The sequence below is a fragment of the Procambarus clarkii genome, chromosome 34 (assembly GCF_040958095.1).
Source record: "Procambarus clarkii isolate CNS0578487 chromosome 34, FALCON_Pclarkii_2.0, whole genome shotgun sequence".
NCBI lineage: Eukaryota > Metazoa > Arthropoda > Malacostraca > Decapoda > Cambaridae > Procambarus > Procambarus clarkii.
In genome coordinates this window covers 42193719-42217937 of record NC_091183.1, presented here as the reverse complement: position 1 = coordinate 42217937, position 24219 = coordinate 42193719, and the positions used below count along the sequence as shown (strand labels likewise).

General features: G+C 43.0%; 2 protein-coding genes across 3 annotated transcripts; one reads left to right on the top strand and one right to left on the bottom strand.

Annotated features, from left to right (window-relative positions):
- Positions 1 to 113: 113 nt before the first annotated feature.
- Positions 114 to 23955, bottom strand: LOC123762128 (arylsulfatase B). Of its 2 annotated transcripts, XM_045748482.2 has the most exons (13): positions 23808 to 23942; positions 10494 to 10716; positions 9373 to 9600; positions 8391 to 8554; positions 7707 to 7810; positions 7041 to 7246; positions 6147 to 6223; positions 4843 to 5008; positions 3393 to 3490; positions 3127 to 3263; positions 2482 to 2655; positions 1481 to 2385; positions 114 to 528 (listed from the first exon to the last, which is right to left on the bottom strand). In XM_045748482.2, the coding sequence occupies exons 3-13, from the start codon at positions 9593 to 9595 to the stop codon at positions 356 to 358; spliced, it is 2427 nt and encodes an 808-aa protein (XP_045604438.2). In that variant the 5' UTR covers positions 9596 to 9600; positions 10494 to 10716; positions 23808 to 23942; the 3' UTR covers positions 114 to 355. The 2 variants fall into 2 exon arrangements, with proteins under 2 accessions (XP_045604438.2, XP_045604441.2); XM_045748485.2 differs by lacking the exon at positions 10494 to 10716 and having other exon boundaries at positions 23808 to 23955.
- On the top strand, positions 14236 to 23052 carry LOC123762129 (uncharacterized). The gene is made up of 3 exons (XM_045748486.2): positions 14236 to 14964; positions 18741 to 18872; positions 22082 to 23052. Exons 1-3 carry the CDS (start codon positions 14913 to 14915, stop codon positions 22309 to 22311), a joined length of 414 nt encoding a protein of 137 aa, XP_045604442.1. The 5' UTR covers positions 14236 to 14912; the 3' UTR covers positions 22312 to 23052.
- Positions 23956 to 24219: the final 264 nt, after the last annotated feature.

Genomic DNA, 24219 nt, shown 5'->3' with positions numbered 1-24219 from the left:
TTGATGGTGAGGAGGAGGGGAGGTAGGGACAGGTTGTGGTAGTTGTAGCTAAATCACTAAAAGATTTGCCTTTTGTTTACCTAAAAACAAATATAAGTAACTCAGAGGGTGCATTTACACTCATATTTATTGACCTGTATACAATATGTAGATACAAAAAACACTTCAGAATACGTAGAATAGTAAATAACAGCATGCCCCAGGCTTCATGATATAGATAGTTCTTCTAGCTAACGCCATCCTACAGGGGATGCTAACTAATTCATCCACTGCCCAACAACACCATCATGGAGATCAATATCACCATTTTGGGGCCATTAACGTCATTATCTGTTCAACAACACTCTTTGGGCCATTAACACCACCCAGGAGACCAGACACCATTGAAGTTGTCAGGGTTGGCTTCCGGCACTAGAGGCTTGATGTCTGCCTCCACGTACCGCGGCAGTTCCTCCAGGAGGTACTGAAGCAGCTCCTCCACCACCCCCACCAGCTTTGAGGCTAAGTTGACTCGCTCCTCCGGGTCCACTGGATGAGAAAGGAAGGCTCAGTTTATATAGACATTTAATACCGATGTAATCTGTCGTCCAGTCACTAAATTCAGAAAGACCCAGTAAAAATCTGATTTTAACACCCGATCCTGACCTGATCCGGGATCGCAAAAAATCCGGATTTAAGAAACATTATCCCTTTATGGCTATTTATCTCCAAATGTTTTGTAGTTTTCATATAGCAGATTATACAACACACATTACAGTATATTAAAATAAATAGTATATAGCAATGATTTTGTTCATGTAAATAATATTCTCTAAATGCAAGAAATGACTTTCCTTACACTGGCAGTAAAATACGGCTATAGTCGGCTACTGTACCGTATATTGTCGTACTCTACATTTAACAAACCTTTTCAAATTGTACTGCACATTAAACATGTATTCTATACAAATTTACAATACTAGCAGTGTACAGAAAGTTGGAGGTGTTGCATCAGTTGGATATCTTACTAGTAAATAGCATCATGCAATTCCTATTTTAATGGCCGTAACTGCTTTATTTTAAAATCACTACCAGGTCAGAGACTGGCCGCGTGTATATTGTATACTTTGAGTTAAAGCTGAATTGGTATTAAATTATATGATGGAAGGGCGACTAAAGTACAACAATAACTTGTTTGTTTATCTTACAATGAATACGTATGGAAGAGTGAGACAGAAATACATTTTAGAGAATGGTAGATAATCAAACTCGTTTCTCCTCCTCCTCCGGATATTAATATTTATACATCGGTTATACCTTCAGGAAAAGTTGACAAAGTTGCTTTCTTAAATATTAATAATATAAATACAAGTTGACATAAATTTTACCTGAGCGGAATCGTCACTTGTCCTCTACGAGGTCAGGAAGCCAACGGCTTGTCAAAGGTTCAATTATTCTGACAATTATTAAGACGAGCTATTCAGAGGAGCCCAACACATACCTTCCACATTGTAGAGTCTGATCTGGGAGTCGTTCTTGTTAGTGATCCGCTCCAGCAGCTGCTGAATATTCGTTCCCAGATCTGACGCCTTCGTTATTGCAGTGTCCTCTTGACACTGCGTCCTCTGGGAATATTTATTTTCGTCCTCGTGAGATAAAGGTGCTAATGGATAGCGAGCTAATTTGATGCCAGTTTCGAAGCTTGACGAATTGTCTATTTTGACTACTGAGGCATTTCTGTTAGTGTCTGATGAACTGGTTGGGGTGACATTGGCGGCATTTGTATTCGCAGTGACGATTTCTGTGGATAATGGATCAACATCTGAAATGCTGGTTGTGTCGGCTTCTGAGATCTTGGCTGTTTTGTTCACTGGGAGAGTGTCTTTACGTTGTGTAGTAAAGTTCCTTAGCTCGTTAGGGTCAATGACTGTTTTGTCACCTGAGTGAAACTCGGGAAAGCTCATTTTAACCATGAGAGGACCTGCATACTTCCTCTTCGTGGAAATCCAATTCTTCTTCTTAAACTGTGTGATTTTGCGGGAACTTTTCTTCCTCTGGAAATCTAGAGTTTGATGCTTTTGAGGTAGAGATTTCAACCCCATTTGGGTGAAAGCATCCAAAGAACTGAATGCCCCCCTACCATTCTCCAAGCGGACACCATTAAGGTCTAACGCATCGGATGTGACTGGAAACTGAGGAAGCCTCGAGCCAAGAAGATTCCCAGTTAGTTCAACTTGAGTGGCAGGCTGGACTGAAGAAGTGCGAGGAAGGGATGAAGGCGAGGCTGGGAAGAGGCTATTGACAGACGTGTCTTGAGGAACACCGGTGGAGTAGACTTCGAGCTCGGGGGGCGGAGTCCAATCTCCATTGCCAGGGTACCCCACCAGAAGCTTGAACTTGCCCTTCCTGCACAGTATGGAAATGTTGGGTTATAGTAGATAAATTTTGCCCGTCAGTGGTAATATGAAAAGCTTAAAACAGTCTTTGTTTTCTTTAGCTTACCGAACTCCGGCCAAAAAATGCGTAGTGTTGTCGATGTTGTAGACCATGTGTGTCCTGGGCGGAGGGGCGGTGCCAGCGAGCGACGCCCATTGGTCGACGCCATCCAAGTCAGGTGGTGACACACCCCCAGCCACGCCCACTAGTGTCCTGTACCAGTCCGTGACGTGCACTAATCTGACCAGGCACAAGGTTACCCCAGGTCACGGTGAATAAAAACAAATTACAAAGCAAATCAGGTAGTGGTCAAAAGTAGTATTAATGTAGGGTTGCATTTATCAATCTTATTTTACGGGATTCTTTGATTTTCACAACTTGGTGCCTTTTAGTTACTTTAGGCACTCATGAAGCAGTAATAAATATTATTAAGGTTTAGAAACAAGTTTAAAAAGTGGCCAGTGACGCTAATATCTGGTTTAAACGTAGTGAAGAAATTATAGTATTAGGTTTTGAGACTGGCGTGGACACTTAACTGGGGATCGTGATGACGGGTTATCATAACTTAGTTGTGGGAGTTATTTATACCAGTTTAATATAAACAACTTCAGGAGAATTATTGGAAACAAATACTGACGAATGACCGTCATGGAAGTGCAGGTGCAACTACTGGTAATTGTCAGGGGGGTAACAAGTGGAGGAGTTACTGACTGGTGAGAGACGGTGCCAGGGTTGGGCAGAAGTGGGGAGTGCAGAAAGGCCGCGCCTCGGGTGCCACCCTCCCACAGTGTGGCCTTATGGCCCCGCAGTGGCCAGTTGTTGGCACCGTGGATGGTCGGGCCACCGTTCTGCAATACAGAACCTTGGGTTAAACTCGTGTCTGCTTTATTTAATTTCAATGTTAATTTAAAGAGAGATTTTAAAGTATTCATAAATTTAAAATGCAAATGAGGTATGAACAATTACTTAACACTGACATCGGTGGTGAAGACGATGATGGAGTTGTGGTAGTGCCCCGTGGCCCTCAGTGCCGCCACCACCCGCCCTACTGCCTCGTCCATGGCACTCACCATACCTGCCACACACAGTAAACTCAATAGATTTTTATATTTCTAGTATTGGCTAGTTACACAGGCCCCCTTATGCTATGTGGCAGTTTCAGGTCAATTTCGAAAACATGCATGCCTACTTGCTGGCCATTTATACCTTGAAGCACTCTTTACTGGACCATGGTGTAATTTGTTTGGTCTTTTCCCTTTTGTATGTATCGTCCCTCAGGCTTTTAGAATTTATAGTTGAGAAAAGTCCATTATTTATGTTTTTATTCTCAAGTTACCTCTCCCAGTTAAACTGCCGTAAGACGTAAGTAATTTAATTATCCAATCTCCTTTATGCTAGCTTTAAGCTCCCTTCCTATGGTGACTTCATCATTACCAGGTAATCAGAGACTAGGACACAGTGGTTGCTTGCCCTTATGCTCTTGTATTCTATCCTCGTACTGTCGCTTCTGCCCTGCATGAATACAAGGTCAACTTGCTGGTATACATCTTCTCTTCGCGGCCTCTGACATTTTTGCGGTAGGAAGTTTCTATCTACTATTTCCTCTAGCTTATGACTCCATATCTTACTACTTCCTCGAGCATCACTTGTATACTATTAAATTGTTCTAAGAATGTTCAACCTTTTATTCTGTGGGCTATATCTAGCTGCATCCTCATAATCTTGGCCGAGACTTCTAGTATTCATTTCGTGTAGTTCCATTTGCATACCTGAATGTTTTTCTTATAACACTTCACCTCTATTTTTATTAGCAGTGCAGCTACTCCTCCTTTGAATTCTTTTTTACTTTGATATACGATATTTCCCTGTAAAAATTACATTGGGTATTATTTAGGAGAGTTATTTCCAATACTTTATTTTTGGATATTTCCTCGGTTCTCCATCGTCTCATTTCCTTTGCTAATCTATCTTTATTTGTGAACCCCACTATTTTTTAGCTTGCAATTTTCTAAACGAATTTATCCTCGTAATTTGTTTAACCTCGGGGAACATTGTCAGGAAGTTCTTCATATAGATTAGGAAAAATAGTGGCTCGGGTACTGCTTGATTGGGACGCCATTGGTAACATCTTGAAGCTCTGAGGTCTGCTCACTGTGATGTTCTGCCTTCTGTTACATATGCACTCCTTTATCCACAAATGTATGAATGCTGGTTTGCATTATATTAGTATTACAATCACCTGTGTTTGCTCAATAACTCCCTACACTATATATGAACAGATTTCTAACCCTGTCTTTGGAGGACAAGAAAATGAGTACATGTTAGCACTACAAATATATGGCCACGTCTGTGGTTGAGAATAAACTAAAAAATATATAGTCTGTCTGGGAGGAAGGAAGATGAATGATGCAACTACGTGTCATTTACCGAGGAAGGTGCGACGATCGTGGTCGTGGATGTGGGCGTAGGGGCGTGTGTAGTTGTCTGGCACCTGTAGAGGAGCGTGGACGCTCTGGAAGGCCAGGTACAGAAACATGGGGTCCTCAGCGCTCCTCGTCCTCAGCAGGTCCTCCACGTGTGATGCGAACATGTGCTGTGGCAGGGATGTAAACAGCTAGCTAGGTGGGTGGTGGTGGTTGTTGGTGGTGGTGGTGGTAGGGAAGTAGGTGGGAGGGGTGATTGGTGATGGTAGGGAGGTAGGTGGGAGGTTGTACTTCTTGATGATAGATGGGTGGTAGTTGTAGCTGTAAGGAGTGGGAGGGATGCCCAGAGTTGTCTAGTAATGACAGGAAGGCATGATAGCCTCATAACGAACCCAGAGTCTGTCAGTGCAGACTACTTATCACATGCCTCTGTATGATTAACCATCCTGTGTGATGGGGATTTTTTTAGCATCACGTAGCTAGCTTTTTGACACTGTACTCCCCCTTCATATAGCCTAGGGTAGCTGCACAAATGCAGATGTACCTAAAGTATTAATAAAATAAAAAGTGAGAGGGCATGAGGGGTGGGAGAGTGATAAATTAAGTGTGGGAGATATGACGGGAGGAATGTATAAAATATCAGATAGAGAAAACAAGTTGGTGGAAAATAGACAGAAGCACAGAAAAAATAAATTGTTTTGCCGCCATGAAAATAAAAAGAACAGCTTAGTGTCACTTAAATGATCTGTTGTTTGACGTCCTTCGACACAAAGTATAGACAGTGAGACCAAACAATCCGTCCTCCAATGAGACAGCACGAAGGGACAGTGGGATATATACCCCAAAAAGGGAATTTTGAACGTACAAGTCTACCATTTGCCCCACTAAAAAATATTGAAAGAGAAAAATGAAAGCAAAGAAACAAAATAGAAGACAGGAACCAAGCTTATCCTAGGCTGACCCTATTTTAATATAGTAAATAAACTATATTAGGTTAATAACTTGTCTTGAAATTTTCAATAATTTTCAGTAAGCCTAACTCTGGAGTATCATACGTGCAAAATTTGGACTGTCTTATTGAAGGACGGAATGGGAAGGGTAAATTCAGGTAAAACGCGAGAATTACCTATGACAGAGTGAAACAATTAAAGAAAATTTTACTTCGTTAAATTTTACTTCAGAAAAATAATTTATCAAAATATATAATTCAAATATTTCCTAAAACTGTGGAATTTTTTCGTACATTATTTTTTTTCTTTGTGAATTCTACTAATTAACTGTTTATAAGATCCAAAATGTTATAATTACCGTAGAGTAGACTCCTTCCTTGCTGGTGTCTGGGGTGGTGTTGTACCTCAGGTCCAGCCAGTCGTGGTGTTTACCATCTGCGGGAAGGATGTGCGTTAGTCCTCTCTATTTTGATCTATATGTCAAAATGTCTAGATTTAATGTCTACCAGTCACCGGTACCTACTTATTGCTGCTACAGTGCCCAATTACTGCTGACTGGTGCCCCGTTACTACTGACCTGTACCAATTACTTGCTATCTATATCTAATTGCTACCGATCTAGATCTAATTATTACTAGCCGATACCCAGTTACTACTGACCGGTACCCAGTTACTACTGACCGGTACCCAGTTATTCCTTTGTCATTGATGAGTGCCTGATGGTGAGGTATTAGCAACTGACACAAACGTTTTGCTGAGCACTACCGGCATTAGGTTAAGCAGCCAACCTCTCCTGCTAAGATTACCACGCACGTTTTTCAGTACAGCACGATTCTTTACAGGTAATTGGCTGGCTGGCTGACAGGTGCATCCTTGTTGCACCTGTCAACCAACAGCAAAAGCAGGAAGGATGAGTTGTAGAGGAGAGCCTTCTGCTATACTATCATGGCTTAATCTGCTTAGATTTTACCAGTGACGATAGTTGGTGTTCTATCGTCATTCACTTGAACCACTTTGCGTTTTCTCAAGTGGTTCCTTGTACTTTCTCTCATGTTTCATTTTCCTTTGTCAGTTTTTCATGTAAAACTCTCCCTACAACCTACCACTTGCTCACTTTACCTCCGTTTTTTTCTTCAATTTCCCCTTTTAATTCTTTCCCTTTCAAATTAATTTTCCTCGCTTCGGCCTTCCTTACTCTTTCATCTCCTACAATATTTTACCTTCCCTTCTCCTGTCCCCTCAGACTCATCACCTTGTTTCTTTTTATCTTCTCCGTTGGTGTCGTTGTGGCCGCGACAGGCGCCCGTATCGAGGTCGTAATACGAATCCATCCTAGTGTCGAAGAGCCCAGAACGCCGGTGGGTGAAGTAATCCTCCGCACCGTTGTAGTAGCCGAAGAAGGTGTCGAAGCCCCTCATGGTGGGGGTATAGTCCCAAGAGCAAAACCCGAGGTGCCACCTGCCGGGGAAAGGTGGGAAGAGTGATCAGGTGTGCCACCTTTTAAAAAATGGTAAGGTACAGCGACCAGAAATGCTGTCTGACGGTTAAACAAAGTAAATATTTTCTCCCTCATATCTGGAAACTTACCGTGTCTGTCCCATAGAAGGATCCTCCGCCTGTACTAGCCCCATCGAATAAATTCTACGAACCGAAATCTCTTTGACTTCCAAGCACCACCAGGTCGAGATCAGACACGACCTATATCTGGCAAGATCAAGATCTTGAGCTCTAGGCATTTTACCTTGTTGATAGCTGTCGTGAGCAGTTGTCATTCCTGCCCGGCTGAATTGTACATTTCAGTGGTCTAAATTTAAAGTAATCTCGGACACTGGTAATACTCTCAGAATGTTGTTCATTACTTTTGTGTTTAAGTAGATTATACCCTTAAGTAAGAAAACCCCACTCTGGAAAAACTCACTTGCCGACGGCGTGAGTGTGGTAGCCAGAGTCCTTCAGCGCCTGCGGGAGGAGCTTCAGCTTAAGGTCCAGACCCACGGGCTCAGAAGGTCGGAGAACACTGTGCTGTGGGCGGGGAGGAGGCGAGCTTAGCAGTTTTATATAATCAGTCCATTTGTATTTGTTTCTATATACGGTTGAAAATTCTTTACCCCCTCCTCCCCTCCCCTCCCGAGCACACACACACACACACACACACACACACACACACACACACACACACACACACACACACACACACACACACACACACACACACACACACACACACAAACACATACACATACACATACACACACACGCTCTACTCTGATGGTGAAGGGGTAGCGAGAGGAGAGGACCCACCTGTCTACCGATGGTGAAGGGGTAGCGGGAGGAGAGGACCCACCTGTCTACCGACGGTGAAGGGGTAGCGGGAGGAGAGGACCCACCTGTCTACCGATGGTGAAGGGGTAGCGGGAGGAGAGGACCCACCTGTCTACCGATGGTGAAGAGGTAGCGGGAGGAGAGGACCCACCTGTCTACCGACGGTGAAGGGGTAGCGGGAGGAGAGGACCCACCTGTCTACCGACGGTGAAGGGGTAGCGGGAGGAGAGGACCCACCTGTCTACCGATGGTGAAGGGGTAGCGGGAGGAGAGGACCCACCTGTCTACCGATGGTGAAGGGGTAGCGGGAGGAGAGGAGGGCGGAGCGGGTGGGGGTGCAGATGGGCTGCACATATGACTGCTCCAGGATGATGCCGCCGCGTGCCAGGGCCTCCAGGTGTGGCGTCAACACCTGACTGTTGTGCCATGACACGTCGTTATACCCTGCCGGAGAGCACGCCAGGTCATACTAGGTCACATATCAGGTCATACCAGGACACAGGGTCACATGTCAGGTCATACCAGGACACAGGGTCACACCAGGTCACATGGTTCAAGTATGTTTATTGAGACAAGACAGAAATACATCTCAAAGGGATAGAGTAGCTTAGGCTATTTCTACCCCCCTGCGGTCACATGGTCACACCAGGCAACAAGTCACACTAGGTAGGTCACATTATATCAGAAAGGTCATAGCCTTCGCCAAGTTAGGCGGCCAGCAGGTCAGACGTGTGTCACGAGCTGTGTTACCGTATTGCTAAACATCTACCCGGCTGAGTTAATGTTGCAATAGGATAACACAGATTTTTCTAACAAGTTAGAATTTTTTTTTATTTATATTATATCCTATTGGGGCAGAAGGGGGGGAGGGGGTTATAAATCACACTTCATTTTCAGTGCTAAAATTATGCTAACTAGAATTATTTTAAGAACTTTCCTGTAATTTAAATTTTTGTATAATAACTTTATAAGAACAAGATATTTTATTCTATATATTTTTTCCTTGGCACTATGGATAAATTCTTCTGGTATCACCCCCAGGCTAAACTCTAGCACCTAAAGGTGTTTACTTATTTTTCTAGAACCCACTAATATATCTATAAATTCATAAGAATTAATTGTTTATCATAATTAAAATTGTGTACTCTTGAATGGATCCATAAATTAGGTATGCAGCTTAAGGTTTAATAAGGACAAAAACGAGAGAATGATAAATCCCGTAAATGTACTCTGATAATACGAACTTCGTGTATCCAACTCACCGAGGTCGTCCGCCACCATGATGATGATATGTGGCGGCCCTTCTGTTGCTGGTGGCGGCGGCGTCCCTTCTGTTGCTGGTGGCGGCGGCGGCCCTTCTGTTGCTGGTGATGCTTGCAACGGCGGCGGTGTTTTTGATGAAGAAATGGGAATTGGAGGCGTGGCTGCTGCCATGACCGCCACGGCTACCCACACACATCCTCCCAGGCGCCAGCTCCTATTCATTGTCCCTGTGATGCAATTGTTTTTAATTTTAAATATTGGCCCGATGGGCGAGTTTATATACTCCCACAGCAGCATGTGCAACACCTCCTAATAGGAAGAAAACCTGCTGCATTGTTTATCGTGTCAATTGTACATAGAGACGCTGCTGGGGCTCACAATTAATGGATATACAATAATTGTTTTGTCCTGATAGGTTATTTAGATTGAAATTTAAATTGAAATAAGTTTATTGAGGTAAAATACACACCAAGGGATGAGGTAGCTCAAGCTATTCTCACCCTGTTCAGTACATCGTGTTAATACATACATATACACACACATCACAAACAATAAACATATTACCAAACATTCTGAGAGATAAACATCTACATTTCCTCTTATTTAGATGAATATGTTCCACTGATGATCCAGACAGGCAGCCGGGGCGTATAAATGTTGCAGTGCAAAATGTTTGTTGCTCTCTGTCATTATAATTATAAGGTGTGCAACTGGTTAGATGTAATTGTTAATGCAAAAATGTCCTCTGAGGTCTGATTAAGACCTTATGTGCCTTCTGTAATCCTTTTGCTTTACCGCTCACAAGATGAGTATGGAGTGCACAATAAATTAGCCGCCTCTAGTGGCAACAGTCAGTCCTTAAATATTTTAATTTGCTAATAATAAATATATATTTGCATATTTATTATATTATACATGTTATAGGATTATCATTATCAGGGACCGGAAGGCTGCTAAGCTTAGCAAGGTCTCCCTAGTCAATGGCGAGAAAGGTGAGGTTCATTGCACTACATGTGGTAGGAGGACAGGCTAGTGTTGGCTGCCTGCCAGCTGGTGAACCTTTCTCCTTCTAACTAAACTAAATCTGAATTTAAGCCCAGAAAGTGAGTGTTCTCAATACCTGGAATTGTTAGTGAGGTCGTTGAAGATTTCGTGTCTTGGAGTGTATCAGGCGAGGATATGTTGCTGCGACGGCAGCTCGGCCGGTACTATCGTCAATGGGGACTCCAGCACCGTCACCACCACCGCCACCACGACGCCCTCAGGCGCGCTGGGGAGACTTCCTAAGGTGGTGCACTCACCTAGCAATGCTTACGCGGAGGTTATATTCGCCTTAGTTGTACCTACAAGGAATGAAATACAACTCTTAGGTTCCTCCTCTCCACCCTTTTAAACTGTTGTGTAAGTTCAGAGCCCATTTTAATCTGTTATCGTTATTTGAAACTGTATGGAGTTTACCTCCACCACTTCACTTCTTAGTGCATTCCATTCTTTTGCGTCCACAAACAATACTTTCTAACGTCTGTGGCTCGTTTGGGTACATTATTTTCATATGCAAAAATGACTGAAATGGGTACACTGCAGTCCCCGTGGCGTAGTGGTAAAACACTCTCCTGGCGTTACGCGAGTGCTTTGACCTGGGTTCGTATCCTAGCCGGGGGAGGATTTATTGGTCGCCAATCCTTAACTGTAGCCTCTGTTTACCCAACAGTAAAATGGGTACCTGGTTAAACGATTTGGCGGGGTTGTATTCTGGGGAATATTAGGATTAAGGACCTGCCCAAAACGCTATTGGGAGCCGGTCGGTCGAGCGGACAGCACGCTGGACTTGTGATTCTGTGGTCCTCGGTTCGATACCAGGCGCCGGCGAGAAACAATGGGCAGAGTTTCTTTCACCCTATGCTCCTGTTACCTAGCAGTAAAATAGGTACCTGGGTGTTAGTCAGCTGTCACGGGCTGCTTCCTGGGGGTGGAGACCTGGTGGAGACTTAGCCGCGGGGACACTAAAAGCCCCGAAATCATCTCAAGATAACCTCAAGATAACTATGCGTGCTAGTGGCTGTACAAGAATGTAAGAACTCTTGAATATATAAATTAAACAAAAAACGCCTGGTCTAAATACTCAGCCCTTGTAAGTCCTGTCTCTTCCTCCTGAAAATTAATTATTTGACAATCAAATGTTTTTTTCTCTATTCCGATGAAGTGAGGAATAGACAAAGACTCGTTTAGTCTTTCGGTGTAACTTATACCTCTCGTCTCTGGGACCAGTTTGGTGGCGTACCTCTGAACTGGATCCAAATGGTTTTGTGTTTAACAAAATAAGAACTTTATGCTGGTGCCGCACATTCCAGAATTTATCTCGCATTTTCCTATATCCGATCCATTAGGATTTTCTCTTCCATATGGTACCTTGTCTGGCTTCCTGTTCCCCATCACTCGGCTTGAATATTTTGCACATGCTTTAGTTAAATTCTAGTAACCACTTGCTACTAGAATTTAAAATTATACCATTCTATGTTTTAGAGAAAATCATAAGGATGTTATCATATTTGTTTATATAAAACGGTGACAATTCTAATCTGCCGGGTAACCATTTTTTTTAATTATTCAGAGATCAGGGTCACATATCCCTATTATTTGATGTCCATGCCCACAAGAGATATGGATACTCCGAATTATGAACCTTTGGCCGAGGGGGACCTCGATAAGCCATAGTACAGGCTTGCAGTTCACGACAACAGAAAGCCAATCCCCTCTGAACAAAACTGCCAGCAAAATTGGTCGAGGGGCCCGAGCAACGACAATGTGTACTAAAGTAGAGTATACAAAAAAACTTAATTTTGACAAAATACATTTCTTGTGTCGGGTTTATTACATAATTCTTACTGTAGTATTATTTTTGGCTAATATAAACCAATGTTGTCTTTAAGGTTTAACTTGGGGTAATAACACGAGTGGCCTAGAATTTGTGATGGGCTTCTGCGGAAGCTATTGATCTTGAAGCCTACTGAATCTCCCCCCCCCCCTCTCTCTCTCTCTCTCTCTCTCTCTCTCTCTGTCTCTCTCTCTCTCCCCTTATTTGCTATTTGTGTCTGCAGGATCGAGCTATTAGCTCTTGGTCCCCGCCTTTCTAACCAGTCTGTTTTTCCTCTATTATATCTACAACATACACATTTCTCTCTAAACACACACACACACATCCCAGGAAGCAGCCCGTAGCAGCTGTCTAACTCCCAAGTACCGATTTACTGCTAGGTGAACACGGGCACCAGGGTAAAAAATTCCCCATTTGTTTACGTCTCTGCCGGGAATCGAATCCGGGCCCTTAGGACTACGACTTGAGCGCTGCCCATTCAGCCGCGAGGCCGGTGTGTGTACTCACCTAGTAGTGCTTGCGGAGGTTGAGCTTTGGCTCTTTGGTCCCGCCTCTCAACTGTCAATCAACTGGTGTGCAGGTTCCTGAGCCTACTGAGCTCTGTCATATCTACACTTGAAATTGTGCATGGAATCTGCCTCCACCACAGCACTGCTTAATGCATTCCATTTGTTAACTATTCTGACACTGACAAAATTCTTTCTAATGTCTCTGAGGCTCATTTGGATACTAAGTTTCCACCTGTGTCCCCTTGTTCGTGTTCCATACGTGCTAAATAGTTTGTCTAGTTTAACTAAATAGTTTGTCCACCCTGTCAATTCTCCTGAGAATTGTGTAGGTGGTTATCATGTCTTCCCTTACTCTTCTATCTTCCAGGGACATGAGGTTGAGCTCCCTTAGCCTTTCCTCGAAGGAAAGGATTATACTTCTCAGTTCTGGAACTAGTTTGGTGGCATACCTCTGAATCTTCTATAACTTTGTGTATGTGTGTACATCACTTGATATGATGACCCTTCTTTATGTGTGATCCCTCATCCGAACAGTTTATCCATCCCGTGGGCAGCTGATCCTTTTCACGGGTAGTCTAGGTTCTGATGCTTTTATCGAGCTAAACCATAGCATTTTTTACGGAGGGTAAATCGAGAGAACTGGCTCCATAAATAGTATTGCAGGTTAGTGGCACAAATTCTTTGGACCCTGTTGAGCACAGATTGGATAAGGACACGAGTTAGTTTAGTTCATTTATTATGCACCCCATACCCATCTTGTGGGCTATAGTGGAAAGGGTTACAGAGGCACATAATGGGCTCAGGGACAAGCGGTTAGTTGTAAACATAGTAACTGCCTTGTTTGGGTCAAGAGGCCTTATGTAGATTTTGTAATCTTTTACTTGTTATGTTCAGTGTGAAGAAACTATTAGAAAATATAAAAAATACAGTCGGCATAAAATTCCGCATTTTCGCAAAACAAATCACATCGTGATTACTGACTTGTTGCATCGCAATAAACGAAAGTTCTCAATGAACTTTAGACTGGAGCGCGCCGTGCTGCTCATGGATAACAAGCCTAGCAAAATTACGTATTTGATGTTGTATGTACATAATAAACGTTGTAATAGTTCTTATGTAATGAACTATTTGTATATTAAATAAAAATTATGATAAGTTTAGTTTAGACTTGGAGAGTTGATGGACGAGTTACACAAGGTCTACTCTGCTTCTCGTTGTATATATGCAGAGTTTACAGTAACCCTGAACTACAGTCAGGACTAGATTATACTTACTGCATATGGCTGGTCAGTAAGCAATTGAGATGGCGTAAATAACCTTCCAAAGGTTGACTTAATCATTCCCTCAAGAGATATTGAATGAAATCGAGGGAAAAATACATCGCTGAATATTTGAGAACAAAAAGCAAAGAAAATTACGAGTAGTAAACGGGCGAATGAAGAGTGAAAGAGAGCAAGAGAGGAGAGGGCCAACGCAGGCGTGGTAGTGGCTGTATCCAGCAGTACACATCTATCTGCAGCAAGTGCGGGGTGAGGGAGAGGCTTCCGCCAGCCGCGGTGTATGGGTCATCACCTCACACTACAAGAACACCCACTACTACTACACACACTGATCTCGCCCAGTGCTGAGGACGTGCGTTGCTGCCCACTTCTCACACCGCTGTGCTGAGGGCATGTGTTGCTGCCCGCTTCACACACCGCTGTGCTGAGGGCATGTGTTGCTACCCACTGTACCCAGTTCACACACCGTTGTGCTGAGGGCGTGTTGCTGCTGCCCACGCCACTGTGTAGAGGGCGTGTTGTTTCCCACTTCACTGTATTGAGCGTGTTGTGCCAGCCACACATGCTGCTGGGTTCTAGGCGTGTGTTGCTGCCCACCATTCACGCCTCGACCCAACAATCACATTGAAAATCAGAAACATTGGTTCCATTTAGCACCTACTGTAAACTTAAACGAAGCATTTGCTATGAAATTATAATATTGTCTTAACTGTTCCTCGAGGACTGGCTAAAAAAAACATTCTCAGATACTTTGGTGTTTACGAACTCTCAAAAGAGCCAGGCCTCTTGGGATATTAATACTCTAATGTAAGAGAGTTTTCCAAGCACAGTTTTGGAACCTTAGAAGAGAGGTGTAAGAGCAAAATACATACACCATGATTTCGGTCTTTAAGCTCTTGTGTATAGTGGCGTCTTTCACACTTTCAGGTGAGTTGAGTTTTTGTGATTTAAGATTTTTCTCTCTTAGCTGGTCATCTACTGCAACTTGACACTGGAAGTTGATCACGTGATGTGTTGTTGGATGCTGAGGTGCGGAGTGCCACTGTTAGGGGAGTGGGTGGGAGTACCACTGTTAGGCGGGGTGGGTGGGAGTGCCACTGATAGAGGGTCGTATCAAAAAACCTCAATGCATCACCTTGTTTAAACTGCACGTTTTCCAGCCCGTCCTCATCAACAAAGGCCAAAAACTATTCCATATAGGAGCCCTTGTTTATGAATGGAAAACGGTTTACGCACGACTCACAACTATGTTCGAATATTTCTCGAACTTAGGTTGAACTCAATATACTTCACTGACTACCTCTCTTCGAATCGCAACTACGTAAATGCTTCACCCACGTACTACTGATCAAAATAATCGCCAGCAGAACCTAAACCTCTAACCTAACTTAGGCCTAATTATACATAGAACTTTAATTTGTAATATTATATTTATATATGAGAAACCTATTTTAATACCCAACTGGCCAACATTCAGCTTTCAAAAACTCGGACAAAGAAAAATTCCATGTATTATAGACAGCATTAGTGAGGTCCTCCCTTGAGTACTTGGCCCCGGGATAAAAAAAAATGAGATAAAACATTGATATTAAACTACAAAATATTCGGAAGGCGGGGCTAGGAGTTGACGCTCAACCTTACATGTACATCTAGGATGTGAATACATCTAGATGAGTACCAGATAAATTAATCTGTGAATCAGATTCAAATGTCCGTGTGAATGTCATTGGTGTAAGACTCATTTCGAGGTCTCCATCAGCTCATCACCACCACCATTCTCTATTTGTGGTTGCTGCTATAGTGTTAGTAGGGTTGGGACCTCCATTATAAGGTCTTTATTGTTTCAATTGTTTAAATATCTGTTGGTTTAGTGACTTTCTGCACTAGTGGCTACATGTATACGTTAGAGCCATCTGAAGATGTGCTGATAATGTAGTGGCTCGCAAGGTATTTGGGCGGAGAGAGCAAGGAGGGGGAGAGTAGGAAGGGGGAAACAATACAGAGAGCGGGGAGGGGTGGTGGAGCGAGGTACGAATTAAAGTGCATGAGAATCTGGCAGCTGGGAGGCTCAATTTGACCGCCACGCCCGCCGCCAGGTTAAAGAGGTTGTGTTGTTCTGTTTTTCACTATTTCAAAAGAATTTGAAACAAAAATTCATTGAAGTTTGTTTATAAATGTGTTCATATATTTTATGGTAATTACTGCTACCAGAGTTGACCAATGATTGTGAACCAGTAACTAATACACCTACAGCCTACACCTCCCGGTGTAGGCTTTTAGTTCCCAACCTTTTATGTATGATTCCCCCATTTTTCAACCACGTTCTTCCCCCAATGGGCCCCATACAACCACGTGCTCGCGTGTAGAGCCCTACAACAAAATAGATCATGCTAGCACACCTGACTCGCCAATGCTGCGACAAATACATTCATCCATTTGTCACAAATCCTACATTATTCTTATCACACCTGCTTGTAGATGATAAGATTTCTCCAGGAGTTCTTATACGGGAACCCAAGGTGTTCTTCCACGGGACCCCAGGAGTTCTTATACGGGACCCCATGGAGTCCTTATACGGGACCCCAGGAGTCCTTATACGGGACCCCAAGGAGTTCTTCCACGGGACCCCAGGAGTTCTTATACGGGACCCCAAGGAGTTCTTCCACGGGACCCCAAGAGTCCTTATACGGGACCCCAAGGAGTTCTTCCACGGGACCCCAAGGAGTTCTTCCACGGGACCCCAGGAGTCCTTATACGGGACCCCAAGGAGTTCTTCCACGGGACCCCAGGAGTCCTTATACGGGACCCCAAGGAGTTCTTCCACGGGACCCCAGGAGTTCTTATACGGGACCCCAAGGAGTTCTTCCACGGGACCCCAGGAGTTCTTATACGGGACCCCAAGGAGTTCTTCCACGGGACCCCAAGGAGTTCTTCCACGGGACCCCAAGAGTCCTTATACGGGACCCCAAGAGTCCTTATACGGGACCCCAGGAGTCCTTATACAGGACCCTCTTATGAACCCGTGAACGTTTATTATTGTGTTGCTTCGCTCGTCTTGATATGTCACCTGGTTGTGTTTTTGTAAGAGAGTATTGCGTTGTTAAGTACTTGTGTATTATGTTTTGCTGCCGTTGTTTTGTCACTAGTGCTCCTGTATTGCTTCTGATGTTCAGTGTTGCAGGGACGGTTATGTATTTGTGTTGCTATAATTATGTTGCTGGCACTGCGTTGTACCAAAATACAAACACTCGTTTGTGTTTTGATGATGCAATATCAGACCGTCACGCGTCGCTGTGTTACCAATCTCCTCATTTTACTCCAACATTTCTTGCTCGTCGTGTTCGCGGTCGCTGCAGGAAGAGTGAGGTCCGCGTCAGGAAATTGACTTTGTACTCGCCTAGTTGTGCTTGCGGGGGGGTTGAGCTCTGGGTCTCTGGTCGGCGAGACTCCATGGGAGGAGAGTCTTGTGTGTACTCACCTAGTTGTACTCACCTAGTTGTGTTTGCGGGGGTTGAGCTCTGGCTCTTTGGTCCCGCCTCTCAACCGTCAATCAACAGGTGTACAGATTCCTGAGCCTATCGGGCTCTGTCATATCTACACTTGAAACTGTGTATGGAGTGAGCCTCCACCACATCACCCCCTAATGCATTCCATTTGTCAACCACTCTGACACTAAAAAAGTTCTTTCTAATATCTCTGTGGCTCATTTGGGCACTCAGTTTCCACCTGTGTCCCCTTGTGCGTGTTCCCCTTGTGTTAAATAGACTGTCTTTATCTACCCTATCAATCCCCTTCAGAATCTTGAATGTGGTGATCATGTCCCCCCTAACTCTTCTGTCTTCCAGCGAAGTGAGGTTTAATTCCCGTAGTCTCTCCTCGTAGCTCATACCTCTCAGCTCGGGTACTAGTCTGGTGGCAAACCTTTGAACCTTTTCCAGTTTAGTCTTATCCTTGACTAGATATGGACTCCATGCTGGGGCTGCATACTCCAGGATTGGCCTGACATATGTGGTATACAAAGTTCTGAATGATTCTTTACACAAGTTTCTGAATGCCGTTCGTATGTTGGCCAGCCTGGCATATGCCGCTGATGTTATCCGCTTGATATGTGCTGCAGGAGACAGGTCTGGCGTGATATCAACCCCCAAGTCTTTTTCCTTCTCTGACTCCTGAAGAATTTCCTCTCCCAGATGATACCTTGTATCTGGCCTCCTGCTCCCTACACCTATCTTCATTACATTACATTTGGTTGGGTTAAACTCTAACAACCATTTGTTCGACCATTCCTTCAGCTTGTCACAGCTTGTGTGTGTGTGTGTGTGTGTGTGTGTGTGTGTGTGTGTGTGTGTGTGTGTGTGTGTGTGTGTGTGTGTGTTTTGACCTACCTGAGCTTGCAAGGTCGAGCATTTGCTCATAAGTCCCACCTTTTAACGATCAGTAGTTCAGTGAAGTGACTTTTCACTCGTTTTTCTTATTTTTAAAGATTAAAACAATGTATCGAATTGTCTTCGACAGCGTCATCTAGTCTTTTTCACTTATATACGACTCTTAGACTGAAAAAGTTCTTTCTAACTCCCTGTTAGGTTAAGTTAGGTAGGTTTTAATGCAACCAAAAAAATCCGAAGGTGAATAGTCTTATGTACGAAATGACTTGTATCCTCAAAATTAGCTGATGATTCCCCCCCCCCCACTTTCTTCATCAGAGTGCGTGAAGAACGAGCTGTCGTGCTACCAGTGCAACGTGAGCGATGACATCGCCTGCACCGACGAGTACCTCCTTCCCTGCCCCAACAAGCAGGTGTATGACAGGTGCGAGACACGGGAAAGGAGAGCAGGTGGGTCCCCAGGCTGCCTACACACCTGTCGCTCTTATCGTTATTTGCTCTTCTTTATTTGTTTATCGCTCTTATCTTATCTTATTTATTTATATATATATATATACAAGAAGGTGCATTGGGATTGTGAGGATACATAGCATAGTAATTACATTCTTGTAAAGCCACTAGTATGCGCAGCGTTTCGGGCAGGTCCTTAATCTAAGAAAATTTTAAGTAGGTAAATACTTGCAAAATTTATAAAAATGATAAGTTACATAGCAAGAAAAAAATAAAAGATGAGAGAAAATTGTAGGTATATTAAAGCACATAGGTAGCTCAGATTGATTGCAATGACAGCTTGAATGGTAGTTTAATAAAAATTAGTGGGGACAATACAGCATGTGGCTAGCACATAAAAGAAGACAGCAATGAACACAATGATAAAGTTGTTTGGATTAAGTACATAAAGATTGGGTAACACTAGATACAGAGCAAATTTAAAGCTCAGTGTAGGAAACTACGAAGATGAAATTAGGTACTTTTTGTTTTTGTTTTTAAGCGAGGCAAAAGTTTGACAGCTTTTCAATTCACTAGGGAGCGAGTTCCATAGACTAGGTCCCTTAATTTGCATAGAGTCTTTACACAGATTAAGTTTGACCCTGGGGATATCAAAGAGATATTTATTTCTGGTGTGGTGATAATGGGTCCTATTACATCTGTCCAGGGAGAGTTTCAGGGCATGGTTTGCATTTAAGAACAGGGTTTTGTAAATGTAGTTGACATAAGAGAATGTGTGGAGGGAGTTAATATTTAGCAAGTTAAGGGATTTAAACAAGGGAGCTGAGTGTTGTCTGAAAGCAGAGTTTGATATTATTCTGATAGCAGATTTTTGCTGGGTGATGATGGGCTTAAGGTGGTTTGCAGTGGTAGACCCCCATGCACAGATACCATAATTAAGATAGGGATAGATAAGTGCATAATATAGTGAGAGAAGAGCAGAGTTAGGAACATAATATCTTATTTTGGAGAGTATACCAACTGTTTTAGAGACTTTCTTAGTTATGTGTTGAATGTGGGTGCTGAAATTGAGTTTCTTGTCTAGGAATAGGCCAAGAAACTTTCAATCATTTTTATTACTGATGTTAATGTTGTCTATCTGTAGCTGAATTGCATTCGATGATTTGCTTCCAAATAAGATGTAGTAGGTCTTTTCTATGTTTAGTGTTAGTTTGTTAGTTGACATCCATAAGTGGATTTTTTTAATTTATTATTCACAACATTATTTAATGTATGTGGGTTGGGGTCTGAATAGATGAAGGTAGTATCATCAGCAAACAATATAGATATAAGAATATTAGAGACATTAGGCAGATTATTGATATATATAAGAAATAGAAGAGGTCCTAAGATGCTGCCCTGTGGCACTCCAACGGTTATTGGTAGAGTGGAAGAGGTTGTATCATTGATGGTTACACATTGGTGTCTGTCACTAGGATAGGATCGGATGTAGTCCAGGGCAAGGCCTCGGATTCCATAATGCTGGAGTTTAAGTAAGAGGTAGTTGTGATTAACAGTATCAAAGGCTTTTCTTAGGTCAATGAAGAGTCCAATCGAAAACTCATTTTTGTCAAGGGCTGAGTAGATTACGTCAAGGAGACTAATGATTGCATTATTGGTGCTCTTTTGGGACCGGAAGCCAAACTGGCAGGGGCTGAGTATGTCAAATTTTACAAGGTAGGAATAGAGCTGTTTGTAGATAATTTTTTCAAATATTTTTGATAGAATGGGTAGATTTGATATTGGTCTATAATTGTTTATGTCCGCCGGATTGCCTCCTTTATGGACTGGCGTTACTCTTGTTTTTTAAGGATATCAGGGAAGGTGTGACACTATAGATTTGTTGAACAGTAGAGCTATGGGTGACGCCAGGGCATGGGAGGCGCTCTTGTATACAATGGACGGAATTTCACTGGTGTTCCCTGCCTTGGTTTTTAGAGAGTGTATGATGGACACAATATCTGCCGGGCTGACTGGTGAAAGGAGAAGAGAGTTTAGATAGCTGCCTGAGAGATATGTGTTAATATGTGTCTGAGTCTGTGGCATTTTACTGGCAAGATTAACACCAACCGATGAAAAGAAGCTATTAAATTCATTTGCCATTTCTAAATCAGTTGATGGTGTATACCCATCCTTATAGAGTTTTATTTGGTTATGTGAGTTGTTTAGTTCCTAGGATACTAGAGATGGTTTTCCATGTGCTTTTCAGGTTGCCTTTTGCTTCATTGAATCTATTCACATAATATGAAAGTTTTGCCTTTCTTATGATACTGGTAAGCATTGATGAGTACCTTTTAGCTACTTCCGTTGAAACTAGGCCAATCCTAAGTTTCTTTTCATATTCATGTGTCTTGTTTATTGAGTTGAGAATGCCACTTGTGAGCCATGGATTGTTTAATCTTTTGTCAGTTACTTGTTTGGTAAGAAGGGGACAATGAAGGTTGTAGAGGCTTAGAGTTTTGGAGAGGAAGAGGTTAGCTAATGAATTTATATCCTGAGTATTATTGAATTCAGAATCCCTTACATTGTTCCCTCTCGTGTATTCGTCTGTTGTGTGTCTTTACACCTGTTTATTACTGTCTCTGGTGTTTGTCGCATCTGTGTTTCTCGTTTTAAATACCTGGAATTATCTCGTTCACCTGAAACTCTCGCTTGCCATATTTTTGCACATCTGACAAACCCCTCCCACACCTGGCATGTCCCTCCCAGTCTTGGCATGTATCTCCCATATCTGGCATGCCCCTCCCACAGCTGGGAAGTCCCTCCTTGAAATTGAAATTGAAATAAGTTTATAGAGGTAAAATACACACAAAGGGATGAGGTAGCTCAAGTTATTCTCACCCCGTTCAGTACATCATGTTAATACATACGTATACACACATCACAAACAATAAACATATTACCAAACATTCTGAGAGATAAACATCTACAATTCCTAAGTCCCTCCTAGTCTTGGCATGTTCTTCCCATGTCTAGCATGTTTGTTCCTTTGCTGGATGTCCCTCCCACACCTGATATGTACGTAATCTTTCACATTTCTACTTAGACAGCCTTTTATTATTGCTTGATACCTGCAACTAAGTACCTGTGATCATTTGCTAATAACTGCCAATGCTCTTGCTTCACCCATAACGTGAGAGTCGTTACTTGGCCAACATTTATTGTTGCAGCTGATGGGAGGCGATGGGTGGAGAAGGGTTGCGCGCTCTCACCCTGCCACCTCCTGCCGGAGGAGGAGGCGTCCCTAGGGCTTCTCTGCGACTACTCCGCCCCGATATATGACTGCGTCGTCTGCTGCAAGGAAAGTGGCTGCAACGGCGCCAGCGTGGCCACCCAGCCGGTGTCCTCAGTTTTAGTGATGCTGCTGACGGCGTTCCCGCTGCTGTTCCCGGGCTCCTAGTGTCCTTACGCGATCACCGCCAGCATCTTTCCCTCACTTATAAGGGCGTTTTAATTTGTTCAGCTTCACCCTTTTACCTGAGGACCACTATCACTCTAGTAGCCTCGACGAGGACAGGAAGTCGGCGGTGAATCGACACGGGGGGAGGAGGGAGGTATCACCGGGGAGGAGGTGGGGATTGGTTCACGGGGTGTTATATATTTATAGTGTATGTATGTATGTAATATTAACAATTGTGTAACTAGCTTCACAAGATTGTCAATTGTTTAACTAAATTAACTATGGCGTTCAGTTCCGGAACCCATTATGTGCCTCTGTAACCCTTTCCATCACCGCCCACAAGATGGGTATGGGGTGTATAATAAATAAATAAATGAATATACCTTTGTCATTATAAATTTTGTAGTTTTGTTTTTTCCTACGTCAAATCATATGATGTGTGAAAATGGTGTGACACAATTTTTAGGTTCAAACATTTTGCATCTAGAATTTGATAGTAAATTATATTAATTTATTTTGCATTATGTGATAACTAACGAAATAATGTAAATGTAATTGCAATGCATAATTATGATATGAAATGTATAAATGCACTGTATAGAGTTGCGAGTTCTTTGAAGGGCTTGTAAAGAGACGGGGATGGTGAAACAGCCTAAACTTGTATGTATGTACCTTACCTGAATAAACATATTTATTATTTATTTATATTTTTGGGGGATGTATTTTGTTTTCTAAATAAATTTACTTGAACTTAAATGTGTATTATTTGGAAATTTTGTTTGTTGGTACCTATTTTCCAGAGCTTTTCAAAGTTGTTTATGAATCTTATTGTCGCCTTTGTTTCCTGGGATAAAGTGTGAGAGGTGGGCAGCAGGGAGAAAGGGAGGGGTCGGTGAGAAAGTGAGAGGCGTTTGTAGCCTACCAAAAAGGTAGCAAACATTACTCCCACTTGCGTTTGGCAACTATACCTTTCTGCCCTAAGTAAGGTCAGCCTCTGGGTCAGGTCAGCCCCAAGGACGGCAGGTGACCTCGTTTTCTAACGAGTTAGTAGTCACTTAGACTCCGGTATAAATAGTATGTGTTCCTCTGGGTTTAATACACTCCATATCACTTTACAGTTGGTAGGATTTCATTACTGTATCCCAACAGTGTAAAAGAAGAAAACGGAGCATCGCTGGTGACCGCTTCCACACTGTGTGGACGTCTGAGGGTGCTCACCTAGTTGTGCCTAAAGTACCGAATGTCTGCTCTTGGCCCCCGCCTTTTCAGCTGTCGGTTATCTAATACAGTGTGACACTCGACACTAATTTGTAGGCATCATTTTTAGGAAAGATGTCCTACCTTTCTAAGCTGCTGATTACTACCTCCTATTTCTAGGATATTGACACTTCTTAGCACCGCAAGCCCACGTATACATGAGGTACACATACACATATGTAAACACACGCACACACGAGCATTCCATATACGCAGGAAGCCACACACAAGTCACTCACTTGAAGGCGTTCCACAGGGCAAATGGCAGCCAACTGATTTTAGAATCTCCAGTTAATTTTGCATTCAGGTAAGAGCAGATTAGTTTCTTAGAATGAGCCTCACGTTCCTGGAGCACCGCCAAGGTTGTACTGGCCTCCCTCAGCGCAGGGTTGCGACCGGAAGTCTCTCTTCCCCACCATGCATACAACACAGGTTGATAAGTATTTGATCCGAGAAAAGTATGTACCGTCTCCGTCATTGCTGCTCGTGAAACCACCCTAACCTAACCCAATCTATCCAAACCCAACCTAAGGGAAAAAAAATATATATATGTGAACGTATGTATATGTATGTGTGCACTAGGTGTGTAACGTCACTATAACATCAGTGTTCATGCCGGTATAGGTTTGGGATCCTACTATGGTGAGGTGG

What these genes read in the sequence shown, in the direction of transcription:
- LOC123762128 (XM_045748485.2), bottom strand. Translation starts at nt 9,595, where the DNA reads ATGAATAGGAGCTGGCGCCTGGGAGGATGTGTGTGGGTAGCCGTGGCG. An exon ending in CACACTCACGCCGTCGGCAA is followed by an intron (nt 7,247 to 7,706) that starts GTGAGTTTTTCC and finishes TTTCCCCGGCAG; the next exon opens with GTGGCACCTCGGGTTTTGCT. An exon ending in AGGAAGGAGTCTACTCTACG is followed by an intron (nt 5,009 to 6,146) that starts GTAATTATAACA and finishes TCCCTGCCACAG; the next exon opens with CACATGTTCGCATCACACGT.
- LOC123762129 (XM_045748486.2), top strand. Translation starts at nt 14,913, where the DNA reads ATGATTTCGGTCTTTAAGCTCTTGTGTATAGTGGCGTCTTTCACACTT. An exon ending in GGCGTCTTTCACACTTTCAG is followed by an intron (nt 14,965 to 18,740) that starts GTGAGTTGAGTT and finishes TTTCTTCATCAG; the next exon opens with AGTGCGTGAAGAACGAGCTG. An exon ending in GACACGGGAAAGGAGAGCAG is followed by an intron (nt 18,873 to 22,081) that starts GTGGGTCCCCAG and finishes TTATTGTTGCAG; the next exon opens with CTGATGGGAGGCGATGGGTG.